Source organism: Hyperolius riggenbachi, chromosome 2 (assembly GCF_040937935.1).
Source record: "Hyperolius riggenbachi isolate aHypRig1 chromosome 2, aHypRig1.pri, whole genome shotgun sequence".
Classification (NCBI taxonomy): Eukaryota; Metazoa; Chordata; class Amphibia; order Anura; family Hyperoliidae; genus Hyperolius; species Hyperolius riggenbachi.
The window spans coordinates 30,026,353-30,039,340 of NC_090647.1; the positions used below are offsets into that span (position 1 = coordinate 30,026,353).

A 12,988-nucleotide genomic window follows, 5' to 3' on the forward strand; every position below is an offset into this window, starting at 1 on the left:
ATAAACCGCCACCCAAAGCATTCTATTATGCAGGACAACACTTTCCCCAGTGTCGGCAGCTCCATTCAGCGCAATGCAATGAAATATAAGGAACCCAGGGGAATATAATTACAAATATCATGCTGGTAGGTGTGAGGATATAATTAATTAGTTGTGGGTCATGCCAATCAGTAGCTGATACCCCATTTCCCATGAGAAGTCTTTACCTTTTGCCCAGGGCTGTGGAGTCGGTACAACAATCTTCCGACTCCTCCATTTGTGAAACCTCCGACTCCGGGTACCCAAAATGGCTCCGACTCCTTAGTCTAATACTTACCAGGGCTGTAGATTTGTTACAAAAATCTTCTGACTCCAACTCCTCAGTTTATGAAATCTCCAACTCTGACTCTAGATACCCAAAATTACTCCAACTCCTCGACTCCAACTCTGAGGCCCCTTTTACACTTAATCAGTTGTTCTCAGTTATAACTGAAAAAAAACCTGATTTTCCAAGTAACGCCCATGTTTTCCTATGGCACCTTTCGTTTTAACTGAAATCTTCTTCCCAATGCACTGCTATGGAAAAAATGTGTACTAACGCATACCAACTGATTAAAGAGGAACTCCAGCCTAAACAAACATACTGTCATTAAGTTACATTAGTTATGTTAATTAAAATAGATAGTTAATATAATCTCTTACCCACCCTGTTTTAAAAGAACAGGCAAATGTTTTATTTCATGATGGCAGCCATCTTTTTGGTTGAAAGGAGGTGACAGGGAGCATGAGACACAGTTCCAACTGTCCTGTGTGCTGATCACCCCTCCCAGTTGCTAGGCAACGTGAATAACAACATAGGAAATCCCATCATGCTCTGCACAGCATCAGGGGAAAAAAGGCAAGGCTTTTTTTCTTTGGTGGGTGGAGCTTAGGTAAAAATTATGCTTTGGTAAGAAAAACAAAGTTCTGATGCTGTTATACTGTTAAAGAAACACCAAGCCTTTTCAGTTCTGCTGAGTAGAATTTTAGTCCGGAGGTTCACTTTAAGTGTAAACGGGGCTGACTCTCAAATAGATCATCAGGGGGTCTGTGTGATATTGTGGTGAAACCCCTCCCACAGTGTGATGTCATGGGGGGGTTCTTTCACTATCCCACACTACTAGAGTGTTTCAGTTTTGGGGCCTTGAAATAGAAGGTATTTGCAAGCATCACTGCATTGTGTGCATAAAGCATTACCCACAATGCCTCACTTCAGTGGGTGGGGCCATGCTATTAGTTCCTTGTGTGACAGGTGTATGCCCATAGCTGCTAGTTTATTGCACCCCTGTAGCCAAGGCTGGATTTATACTGTTTCCGCCCCTAGGCTAAGTGCGTTCTGACTCCCTTTCCATGTAGCATCGCCCTTCCTATTCCATGTGCAGCCCCCTCTTCCATGTGCATAATCTATACACTGCAGCACATCTCTTTCATGAACAGCTCCCTTGGACATAAACTTCCTCTTTTCTTGTGTTGCTCCCAATTTGCTGGCTCCTCCTTCATATGTATCAACCATTGCGCTGCAGCCGCCCAAGGCCCGAGCCTTTGCAGCCTTCCCAGAGATCCGGCCCTGTGTGTAGCTTGCTCATTTTATAGAACTCTATAATCCCGCTTACAGCTGTTTCAGGCTGTTTTGGTCTCATCAGTGCAAGCCATGGATTGATATGGCTCTATGGGAAGATGTGTGAGGTAGCGGCGTCACGTGGTAGTGACAACTATGGGAAATCAGAACCATCAAGTTTTTGTGTATTGGGCCCAAAAGAGCTTAAAACCTACATAAAAAGTAATGCAGCGATCGCTGGCAGTTCGCAATTTGAGTAAAATGAAAGCGCGGTACATGCAGTGCTTTTTTCACAATTTTGGAGCGATTGTGGTTCAAATGTTAAAAAATCGCATTCACTCAGAAATCACGGAAATGTGCAGTGAAAATGCATGAAACCCCCCCTGCAAAACGCTAGCGATTTTGCTGGTGGTTTGCAATATCTAGTGTGAATGGGCCCTTAGAGAGTTTAGCCTGGATGTTAACAATATGTCTGCTTCCATGACATCAGGAAGTAGACACACTGCAGATTCATTGCAGGATTTACATAGTTATTTGGGTTGCAAAAAGACATACGTCCATCGAGTTCACCCAGAGAACAAAGTACAACTCCAGCCTGCTCCCTCACATACCCCTGCTGATCCAGAGGAAGGCACAACACCAGCCTGCTCCCTCACATATCCCTGCTGATCCAGAGGAAGGCACAACACCAGCCTGCTCCCTCACATATCCCTGCTGATCCAGAGGAAGGCACAACTCCAGCCTGCTCCCTCACATATCCCTGTTGATCCAGAGGAAGGCGAAAAACCCTTACAAGGCATGGTCCAATTAGCCCCAAAAGGGAAAATTCCTTCCCGACTCCAGATGGCAATCAGATAAAATCCCTGGATCAACATCATTAGGCATTACCTAGTAATTGTAGCCATGGATGTCTTTCGACGCAAGGAAAGCATCTAAGCCCCCTTTAAATGCAGATATAGAGTTTGCCATAACGACTTCCTGTGGCAATGCATTCTACATCTTAATCACTCTTACTGTAAAGAACCCTTTCCTAAATAAATGGCTAAAACGTTTTTCCTCCATGCGCAGATCATGTCCTCTAGTCCTTTGAGAAGGCCTAGGGACAAAAAGCTCATCCGCCAAGCTATTATATTGCCCTCTGATTTGTATCAGCTGTAACAAAGAAATGTTTTTCTTTAAAGGTTATTATGCTGCTGCTTATCTTTTAGAGCAGAGAGGAAGTTCTGAGTTCAGGTCCGCTTTAAATGCTTACAAACACCTGGAAGAACGACTAGCCATTGACCACCAGTGCTTCAGCAGCTGTCTGTGTGAATTAAGCCCCCTCTACACCATGCAATTCCGCATGCAATCGAATTCGATTGGATCGATTTAAATCCGACATGTCCAATCGGGATTCGATTGGTAGTGTGGTCGATGTTGCATAGTTATAAATGCAAAATCTACCACACTACCGATCGAATTGCGCTCGAATCCCGATCGTACGTGTCTGATTTAATCGATCCAATCGAATTCGATCGATCATCCGCGGAATTGCATGGTGTAGAGGGGGCTTTAGGGTTATCAGGGGGAGACCCAAAGAAAAATAATTAGTGTGGATAGGCTTCACTGGCCGATTACAGCCATAGCAGAGCCTTCCATGTAGCTGATATTTGAAGGGGTAAGTCGGGCAGGCGTATTATCTCTATCTCAGCGCCCTCAGATAACCTCCGAGAGACCGGTGATCTTTCAGGAGATGAGCATCAGAGCAGAGCGGCTCCTGCGGTGGGATGGAGAGACAGGGCCTCTTATCTCCCCTGCCAGAGACTAAAGGCGGTATTAAGACGTGCTTTGATGTCCCTGGCGATATTCTCTTATCGCGCCCCTGCAGGCTGGTACTCCAGAAATCCTTTGACTTCAGGCAGTAATATTTCAGATTGCCCATAAATCTCTGGAGGAGAAGGAGCTCTCTGCTGTATGTTTTCATAAGTATGAAGAGATACAGATATTCTAATTTGTATGGAGAAGAAATCCATTCAACTCTTTATAGTTTGAGAAGTTACAATGGTTTTTTATTCACTTTTAAAGTACAACTCCGGCCATAAGACATTCTGAAAACCTGGTCAAAATCCCCCCCAATCAATGAACGCATTTCTCCCTTTTCTTTTAAACCCGTATATATTGTGCCTCAGAATCTCCCATTCTGTATATGCTGTAGGCTGCACAGATGGCTATTTTGCGTATATGACCCATTTCCTCTCATGCTGCTGCCCTGCTCCACTCTGCTCCTCCTAACCCTCCAACTCCACCTTCATGTCTCCCTAGCCACTTCCTGCTCTGCTCCTGCTATCACTCTGCTCCACTCTGCGCCTGCTAAACCTCCAACTCCACCTTCATATGTCTCCCCAGCCACTTCCTGCTCTGCAGCTGCTGCCCTGCTGCACTCTGCTCCTGCTAAACCTCCAACTCCACCTTCATATGTCCTCCTAGCCACTTCCTGCTCTGCTACTGCTGCACTCTGCTCCTGCTAAATACTCCCAACTCCACTCCCATATGTCTTCCCAGCCACTTTCTGCTCTGATACTGCTTCCCTGCACCACTCTGCTCCTGCTAAACCCCCCAACTCCACCTTCATATGCATTCCCAGCCACATCCCGCTCTGCTACTGCTGCCCTGCACCACTCTGCTCCTGCTAAACACGCCAACGCCATCTTCATATGTCTCCCCAGCCACTTCCTGCTCTGCTGCTGCTGCCCTGCTCCACTCTGCTCCTGCTAAACTCTCCAACTCCACCTTCATATGTCTTCCCAGTCACTTCCTGCTCTGCTGCTGCTGCCCTGCTCCACTCTGCTCCTGCTAACACCCCAACTCCACCTTCATATGTCTCCCCAGCCATTTCCTGCTCTGCTGCTTCCTTTTCTATTCTGCTTCTGCTAAACACTCCAGCTCCACCTTCATATGTCTACTTCCTCCACACACTCCTCCTCCCCTCGCCCCTCTAAATAGTTAGACGAATTGCTAACAATACAACTGTACAGAACTAAATCCCAAACTGCCACCGTGGCATTAAGTCATTGATCCCAGCGGGTGACTGTAATTTAATATTATAGAGTTATAGTCACGTGTACATATAGTGGAAAGAGTAACTGCTATGTCGTTTAAAGACACGCCTCCTGCCCACAAACTGATAGCCTGCCATGAGGCGTGGCTTCAGACTGACTGGGAGGGGAGGAATGAGCAGGAGGAGGAGTTACCCAGGAACATAAACACTTTAAAAATAGTTTTGGTGTTCATGATTCTTAGCTGCTGCTTCTTGAACAGGAAGGCTCCACCCTGTGTGGGCGTGCACGCCAGCAGAGCAGAGCTTATTCACTGGTGTGAGTGGGTGGGGCCAGACCCCACCTCCTGTACTGCGGTTGGGGAGTAGTAACATGGATTACCTATAACACACGCATTTCCAGCTGTTGCAGTGTGCTCAGTGATGTTCTGCTCATGATTTTAATTGTTTGTTTCTGTTTGTTTTCCGCAGAGATCTCGGTCTTCCAGCATGAATCCTGTTTACAGCCCTGTGCAGCCGGGGGCTCCCTATGGAAATCCAAAAAACATGGCGTATGCAGGTACAGTGATGAAAGCGGTTGTGGGTGTGGTCTCCATTTTATGGGTGGTCCTATCCTTTGGGGCTGGGGGCCACTACACGTGCTTTGCAGGGCTTGCCAATCGCAAGTGCTCAACAGGGGAACCCCATAGCTCCTAACTGTCCCTCTGTCCTCCTCATTTGTCCCTCTTTCAGGACTTTGTCCCTCTTTCTATGTAAATCTATGTATTTCTCTACTAAAAAATGTTTGACTCTAAACTTTATTCCCATCCTTTAAATTGATATATTACTAATTTAAAAATGTTAATATGAAGGAAAGTGAACCAGGAAAGAAAGGACCAATGTGGTTTGAATTTATAAAACACATTTTTCTTATGAAATCTTTATGGTATTTGAGGCTAGGGGTGTGACGAGGGGCGTGATCAGGGGCGTGACTTAAGTGTCCCTCTTTCTCATCTCAAAAAGTTGGAAGGTATGGAACCCTGTGAGGGTGGTTTTGCAGTTGCGTTGCGATCGCAAAAGCGCAGCATGCAGCATTTACTGAGCGATTTTGAATCAAACATGTTGGAGGAATTCTCTGGGCAAATTACATTATTTGAAGATTGCTAGCATTTTGCGATCGTGGGAAAGCGCTGTAGTGGGCCCGAGCCTTAGGATGGCCACACACCATACAATTTTTTAAATATCTGTTCAATTTAAGAATTGCAAAAAAATTTCTGACCGACTGAAACATTTCAAATATATGACCAATGTACCACACACGTGTGTTCAATTTTTCCCCTATAATGCTAAAAATGATTGGAAACTCTGACAAAATTCCTAGGCTGTGTATATTAATCAACTGACAATCTAACACCATACAATCTTTAGAAAGTTTGAAGAAAAATATCTGGCATTCCAGATCGATAAAAATCGAAGAAAATGGGAAATCCAATCTGATTTTTCAGTCGAATTAAAAAAAAAAAAAGCTTTCAATTTTTTTTCAGGAGAGCCAATCGTTTTTATCGAATTACTGTACAATCGGATCATTTTATTGTATAGTGTGTGGCCACCTTTAGGCTGTTTTTAGAAGGAACATGTCTCCTCAATCACATGCTATCGATTTACATTATCACAGGTTGGAATAAACAAAAAACAAAACCAACAAAAATGAAACCATGGCGTTCATTTCGGCTCCCTGTGTCTGCAGATTCTCAATGTTGTAAAGCAAACGTGAAGTGAAAAAACAACAACCTGATATAATGAATTGTATGTGTAGCACGGATAAGGAATAGACCATTATTAGGAAAGAAAAGTCTCATTTTTATTATCAGTTATATAGCTTTTTTTTTTTTTTTTTTTTGTTAACATTGCATCATTCCCTCAGTCACAGTTTTAAAACCACACTTTGTGGTTGATTCACTAAAACCAGGCTAATGCATAACGCTACAGCGCTAAATGCTTTACGCATGTTAAAGTGCGCATAAATCACACATCACGCGGTATAACTCCATAGCGCACGTCGGGGATGCAAACGCGCTTTATAAATGTAAGGTACGCACTTCAACAATTATGCGCATTTTCATTACTGGTCTAATAAAAGATGCACAAAGCCCTTTATTATTTAACTACCAAACTCTATCTAGATAACACACGCTTTTCCGTAATCACTGTTGTCGAGCGCGTTGCGTTAGGCACTACGTGCGCGTTAAGAAATTTATAAACGCGGGTTATGCATTAGCACGGCTTAGTGAATGAGCCCCTTTGTACTTTACGCTATGAAACAAAGCAGAAATAATGACCTTTTAGACTTTCTTGTAGTAAAACTTTATCGCAGGCTGTCTCTCATTGTTTCTTGTCTTCAGAAAACAGCACTGTAACAACTAAAGTTTTTTTTTTTTTTTTTTTTTTTTTTTTAACTCTTCTTGTACTGGAAAACAATATGAGACTCTTTACTTTGCTACTAATGTATGTTTACCACAGGTAAGAAATAGAACCATTCATTATCTCATAAGCTGAGTTTCTCTTCAGGTTTGCTTTAAAGAGAACCCGTAACAACAACAAAAAAAACCCTCTGGGGGTTACTTACCTCAGGAGAGGAAAGCCTCAGGGTCCCAATGAGGCTTTCCCGACCTCTGAAGCTTAGAGGAATCCAGCACTGGCTCCCTCAAAACCTTCCCTGACAAGCTTGACAAGGGATGATATACCGTATATTCCAGCGTATAAGACGACCCCCCCCCCAACTTTTCCAGTTAAAATATAGAGTTTGGGATATACTCACCGTATAAGACTACCCCTCTTCCAACGCACACCAAATAAAAATTAAAACATCGTATACTGGTATGAACAGATACTGGTGCTGTACTGTATGTGGTACCAAGTATATAACAGTATATAGACTGGTTGGATTGGTCAGCTCTCCCTCTCCCCAAGTGGATTGGTCAGCTCTCCTTGTCTCCCTGTTTATCAGAGCTGTATGGAGGAATAGATTGCGCTGTGCCCATAAAACACGCCCCTTTCACCCTTCTGGCCCCGCCCTTGTATCCTATTTACCTCCTTCTCTGCCTCTCAGACCTCGCACATGTGCGCCTTCACTACAGTCCTCAGCAGCGAGATCTGAGAGGCGGTAACAGGATAGGGCGTATCGCCCTATCGATGACGGCCGGCGTATAAGACGACCCCTGACTTTTTGGAATGATTTTCAAGGGTTAAAAAGTAGTCTTATACGCCAGAATATATTGTATTTACCTCTGCGATCCTGCTCTCGTATCTGCTCTACTGCGCAGGCACAAAGGACTCGTGCCTGTACAGTAAAACTGATCTGATCAGGTGCGGCTATTACCGCTAGCGGTTCTCCGAACGGAGAGCCGCTAGTGCGCCGGCGCAGGATTGCGCTAGGTAAATATTTACACTGCCGCTCTTTAGGGGTCCTGGCAATTGAACAGAGGGACGGAGGAAGCCTTGTTAGGATCCAGAGGCTTCCCCCTCCCGAGATAAGTACCCCCCAGTGGGGTTTTTTTGTTGCAGATTTTCTTTAAAGCGGATTCAAAATAAAAAACTATAACAAGTAACTTGTGTATATACGGTATATATCTTATTTAAAGTTTAGATAGTTCACACAGCAAATCTGGCTGCAAACAGCTTTAAAGAGAATCTGTATTGTTAAAATCGCTCAAAAGTAAACATACCAGTGCGTTAGGGGACATCTCCTATTACCCTCTGTCACAATTTCGCCGCTCCTCGCCGCATTAAAAGTGGTTAAAAACAGTTTTAAAAAGTTTGTTTGTAAACAAACAAAATGGCCACCAAAACAGGAAGTAGGTTGATGTACAGCATGTCCACACATAGAAAATACATCCATACATAAGCAGGCTGTATACAGCATTCCTTTTGAATCTCAAGAGATCATTTGTGTGTTTCTTTCCCCCATGCACTGAAGTTTCAGGCTGCTCTTTTCTTCCTGCAAACAGCTTTGCCCTTGTTTGTAATTCCTCAGTATATGAAAGCCCAGCCAGCTCAGAGGACGATTTATCCAGCTGATTAGAGCAGCTTCTCTCTTATCTAAATAACACACAGGCAGTGTGCATAGAGGGGCCAGAAAGGGTAAGTTCATAGCAGAACCACAACACTGAAGAACTTGGCAGCCTTCCAGACACAGGCCGACAAGTCTGACAGGGGAAAGATACATTGATTTATTACAGAGACTGTCATAGTAGAACGTGCTGCAGTTAGCCAGAACACATTAGAATAGCTTTTGGAACATGTAGGATGATAAAAAACAGGATGCAATTTTTGTTACGGAGTCTCTTTAATAGAATGATTATTTCTTCCTGTGACACAATGACAGCAGCCATGTTGTTTGTAAACATTACACACAAGCAAGCTTGTCTGCATCATCAGCACTCAGCCTGTGAAAAAAAACCTGATCCACCCCCCCTCCTCCTCCCTCCTCCCCTCTGCCTCTTCAATCTCTGGCTAGAAACAGTTGCCCCTCCTCCTGCCTGGATTGAGCTCCCATAAGACCTTGCTACAGTCTGAAAATGCCAAGGCTCTCTGAAAGACTGTGAGCGTGGCTTGTTCAGTTTATAGGAAATTAGAGTATTAAAACAAAAAAGTATTTGGCTTGAGGAATGCCCTATAAACAATAGGAAAGGAACACAATTACGCAATGAGTAAAAGTTCATCTCGGATCCACTTTAAAGTAAACCTGTGAAATCCATAGGACAAAAAGTGAGATACTTACCTCAGTAGAGGAAAGCGTTAGGATCCTCCAGAGGTTTCCCACATCCTCCTCGAGACAACCAATCCAGTGGTGGGACCCTCTGGAATTTTGCGGCATCGCTCCCCTCCATCAGCATCCACTGAGCTGCTTGCTGGAAAAAGCAGAGCCCAAGAGGGCTTCGTGCCACTGTGCAGGTGCGAGGCATGCTGTGTAGTGTGGCCGCGCCCATTCATGGATGGGGGCGTGGCTGCATGCACCGCTCAGCAAGGCTCTTGTAGATGAGGTATCGGGGATCCCTGCATCAGTGGGGGCTTCCCTCTACCCCCATTCGGGGCATTTTTTCCCTTTCAGGTCTGTGTAACGCAGCTTGATAAAATACATGAAATCTGTAGAGAGGACTAAAGAGTGTTTTTTTTTCATCCAGAAGGCGGGGAGGTCGTATCCTGTTGCCGTGGTTACCAGCAAATATCCTTAAAAAAAAGTTTTAGCAGCTGCAGGCAGAAGCTGAAATACTGAATGACTTTCAGGAGGAAGATGGCTTGCATGGTGATGATGTATGATAGAGGGATAGATTCCGCAGGCAGCCCCCACTTACTAATACTTGAGTCACAATTTCTCATATATACAAACAAAATGGTCTCCATGACAAAATAAGCAATACTGTTTTTTTTTGTTTTTTTAGTACTTATTTTTGTTGTTACATGTTACAGTATTATAAGTAGTTTAAAACAAACTCAGGGCTCTTTTCCACTGTGTACAGCACTATCACTCCTATCTCACTCACAGCTGACAGCCATGCTAGGCAGCTTTCTCAATGAACTATATGGAGAGCAGTGTTCTCCCCAGGTTTCTTTTTGCAGCCGGGTGGCATGAAAAAGTAGCCGGGTGGGGCGCGATGAGAGAATGCAGGGTTTGTGCTTTTCTGTGTAACTTTGCTTACAGCATAGGTTAAAGTGAACTGATGATAGCTGGGTGCTCACCAAAACTAGCCGGGTGGAGCACCCGGCTAAAAGGGCCTGGGGAGACCACTGGAGAGGTTCGGAGAAAATATTCGAAGAACAGTCAGAGTAATTACTGTAAATGTAGCTTGATTAAAAAAAAAAAAAACTTACTTGCAGTATGTAGAGATGGTTTGAGAAAGATTGCTTTTGTTAGTTATTGAAAGTGCCTCTAATTCACTCCAGTGTTCTCCCCAGGCTCTTTTAGCCGGGTGCTCCACCCGGCTAGATTTGGTGACCACCCGGCTGTCATCGGCTCACCTCCTCCTATGCTGTAAGCAGAGTTGCCCTGCATTTTCATCTCGACCCACCCGGCTACATTTTCATGCCACCCGGCTACTATTTCATGCCACCCGGCTGGAAAAAAATTCTGGGGAGAACACTGCACTCTATTTTCCTGCTCGATTGACCATTCGATTAAATAATTTTATTGGATAGCGTGGAGAACTGATTTCGTTCCATTGTGCTCCCTCGATGGAAGATGGGTGATATCTGGTGGAATCGACCAATTTACTCTATTGGACAGGATGGAAAATATTGATTGATCGTAACGGAATCGGCTACAGTTCACATGATGTTGATTTGACACAGAATCGATTTTTGTTGTCAAAGCATGGAGGCACAACATCGCTCAGATTGATTAGTGAAAACGAAACGCATAAGATCCCGCTTGTAGTGTGTGGGCCACTAACTGATAGACTTTCTATCAATCACACTGTTGTTAATCGCCCAATATTTAATTGCTTAATTGGTTACTAGGAAACCAAGTGATGTGTGGGCACGTTTAGTGTTGGTTTGTTAGGGGTGAGGCGTATTATAAATATTTAGCAATTATATAGCGCCAATATATTGGGGCGTGGAGAAAACCGGAGTGCCCGGAGGAAACCCACAAATACACGGGGAGAACATACAAACTCTGTACTGATAGTGCCCTGACTGTGATTTAAACCAGGGACCCAGCGCTGCAAGGCAAGAGCACTGAGGGCCCATTCACACTAGAAGTGCTTTTCTGAGCGTTTTGCGATCGTTTTTTTAAAAATTGCTCCCAGTGCTCCCCAGGCTCTTTTAGCCGGGCACTCCACCCGGCTAGTTTTGGTGAGCACCCGGCTGTCATAAGCTCACCTCCTCCTATACTGTAAGCAGAGTTGTGCAGAGGAGCACCGGCCCTGCATTCTCTCATCTTGCCCCACCCGGCTGGAAAAATTTCTGGTGAGAACACTGTGCTCCCATTCACTTTCATTAAAATCACGGGAAAAATCGCAGCAATTTTTTTTTTTGTTTGTTTGTTTTTTGTTTTGTTTTTTGCGTACTCGAGCGCAGCTATTTTTCAGTGATTTTTACCATGATTTTAATGGGTGAATGGGAGCAATTTTAAAAACCGCTAATCGATCACAAAACGCTCAGAAAAGCGCTTCTAGTGTGAATGGGCCCTCACCACTACGCCACCGTGTTCTTTGCACATCCACGGATAATAGTCCTGCACAGAGTACCTGGCTGCTGGTCTTGTCCTCTGTGAGCCGCCTGCATAGTGGGATGTAGATGGCAGGGCGGCAGCTGCTTTCTATGCTGAGAACATTGTGTTCGGTGTGGTGTCAGGAGCGTGCCGCGTGCCAATATCTCTCCTAAATGCCATCACTTACTAATACATAAAGAACAGAGCGTTCCCCCGCCTCCAAGAGGACAAATGAGGTCTCCTCCATGCGTGTGATCTGCAGAATGCTAATGGCTTCTCCCAGCACCCTGTCCCTCCCCCAGCAGGGGCGGCGATACCACTGCAAGGCCTACCTGAGCGGGACTGGGGTTACTTATCGCTCACCGTTCTGCTGTGTGGCCTCAGCTCCAGGCTATTCCCACAAAGATGTAAAAATTTCACAGGCTTTTTCAAATTATTTTATGTGAGTATTTTATGCATATCTTTGCATGCGCCTAGCATCATTAGCAATCATTGCATGGGAAACAGATGGGTCGTGCGGGAATATGCAACATGCTGTCTTTTCCCGCACTTAAAGTGGAGCTGAACTCTTGCACAGGACGGAAGTAAAGCATAAAGAAATGCACCCTGTATGTATTTAGAGAGTTTAGCCGGTCTAATCCCCCCTCATCTGTGACTAATCACCACTGTTATTCGATCTCTCAGCTAGCTGTGAGTTCAAGAATCTTGGCAGAGCAGCTAATTTGTAAACACAATGTTAACCCTATGTCTGCTTCCATGAAAGCAGGAAGTAGACACACTGCAGATTTATTGTAGGATTTGTATCCGCTGTAACAAAAATGTTTTTCTTTAAAGGTTATCATGCTGTTGCTTATTTTTAAAAGGGGAGAGGAAGCTCTTAAAATATGGTTTGGAAAGGGTTAAAACAATTATTGCTGGGAATAGATGTTAGGTTAAATCATGTTATATCGGACCATAGACTAGGGCCTCGATTCACAGAAAAAAATTGATATAATGAATTTGTACTAGAACATTAGTAAAAGAAAATATTCTCTTTTTTTTTAGTTATATAGTGTTGTTGTTTTTTTTTTATAACATTGCATCACTCTAATATTTGCAGTTAACACACTACTCAGCATTTTAACTGATTTTACAGAGCATGCCCGTGACAGACAGTTGAGAAAACAAGCTTCAGAAGACAGAGCTCTCT

General features: G+C 44.1%; 1 protein-coding gene across 2 annotated transcripts in view; it reads left to right on the forward strand.

Annotated features, from left to right (window-relative positions):
• The window catches only part of FAM168A (family with sequence similarity 168 member A), a 185,817-nt gene that overhangs the window by 71,639 nt on the left and 101,190 nt on the right, over positions 1 to 12,988 (forward strand). For both annotated transcript variants that reach the window (XM_068264649.1, XM_068264650.1), the window contains exon 3: positions 5,082 to 5,169. In XM_068264649.1, coding sequence (XP_068120750.1) covers positions 5,100 to 5,169 — 70 coding nt within the window. In that variant the 5' untranslated portion in view covers positions 5,082 to 5,099. The remainder of the gene's footprint in view (positions 1 to 5,081; positions 5,170 to 12,988) is intronic.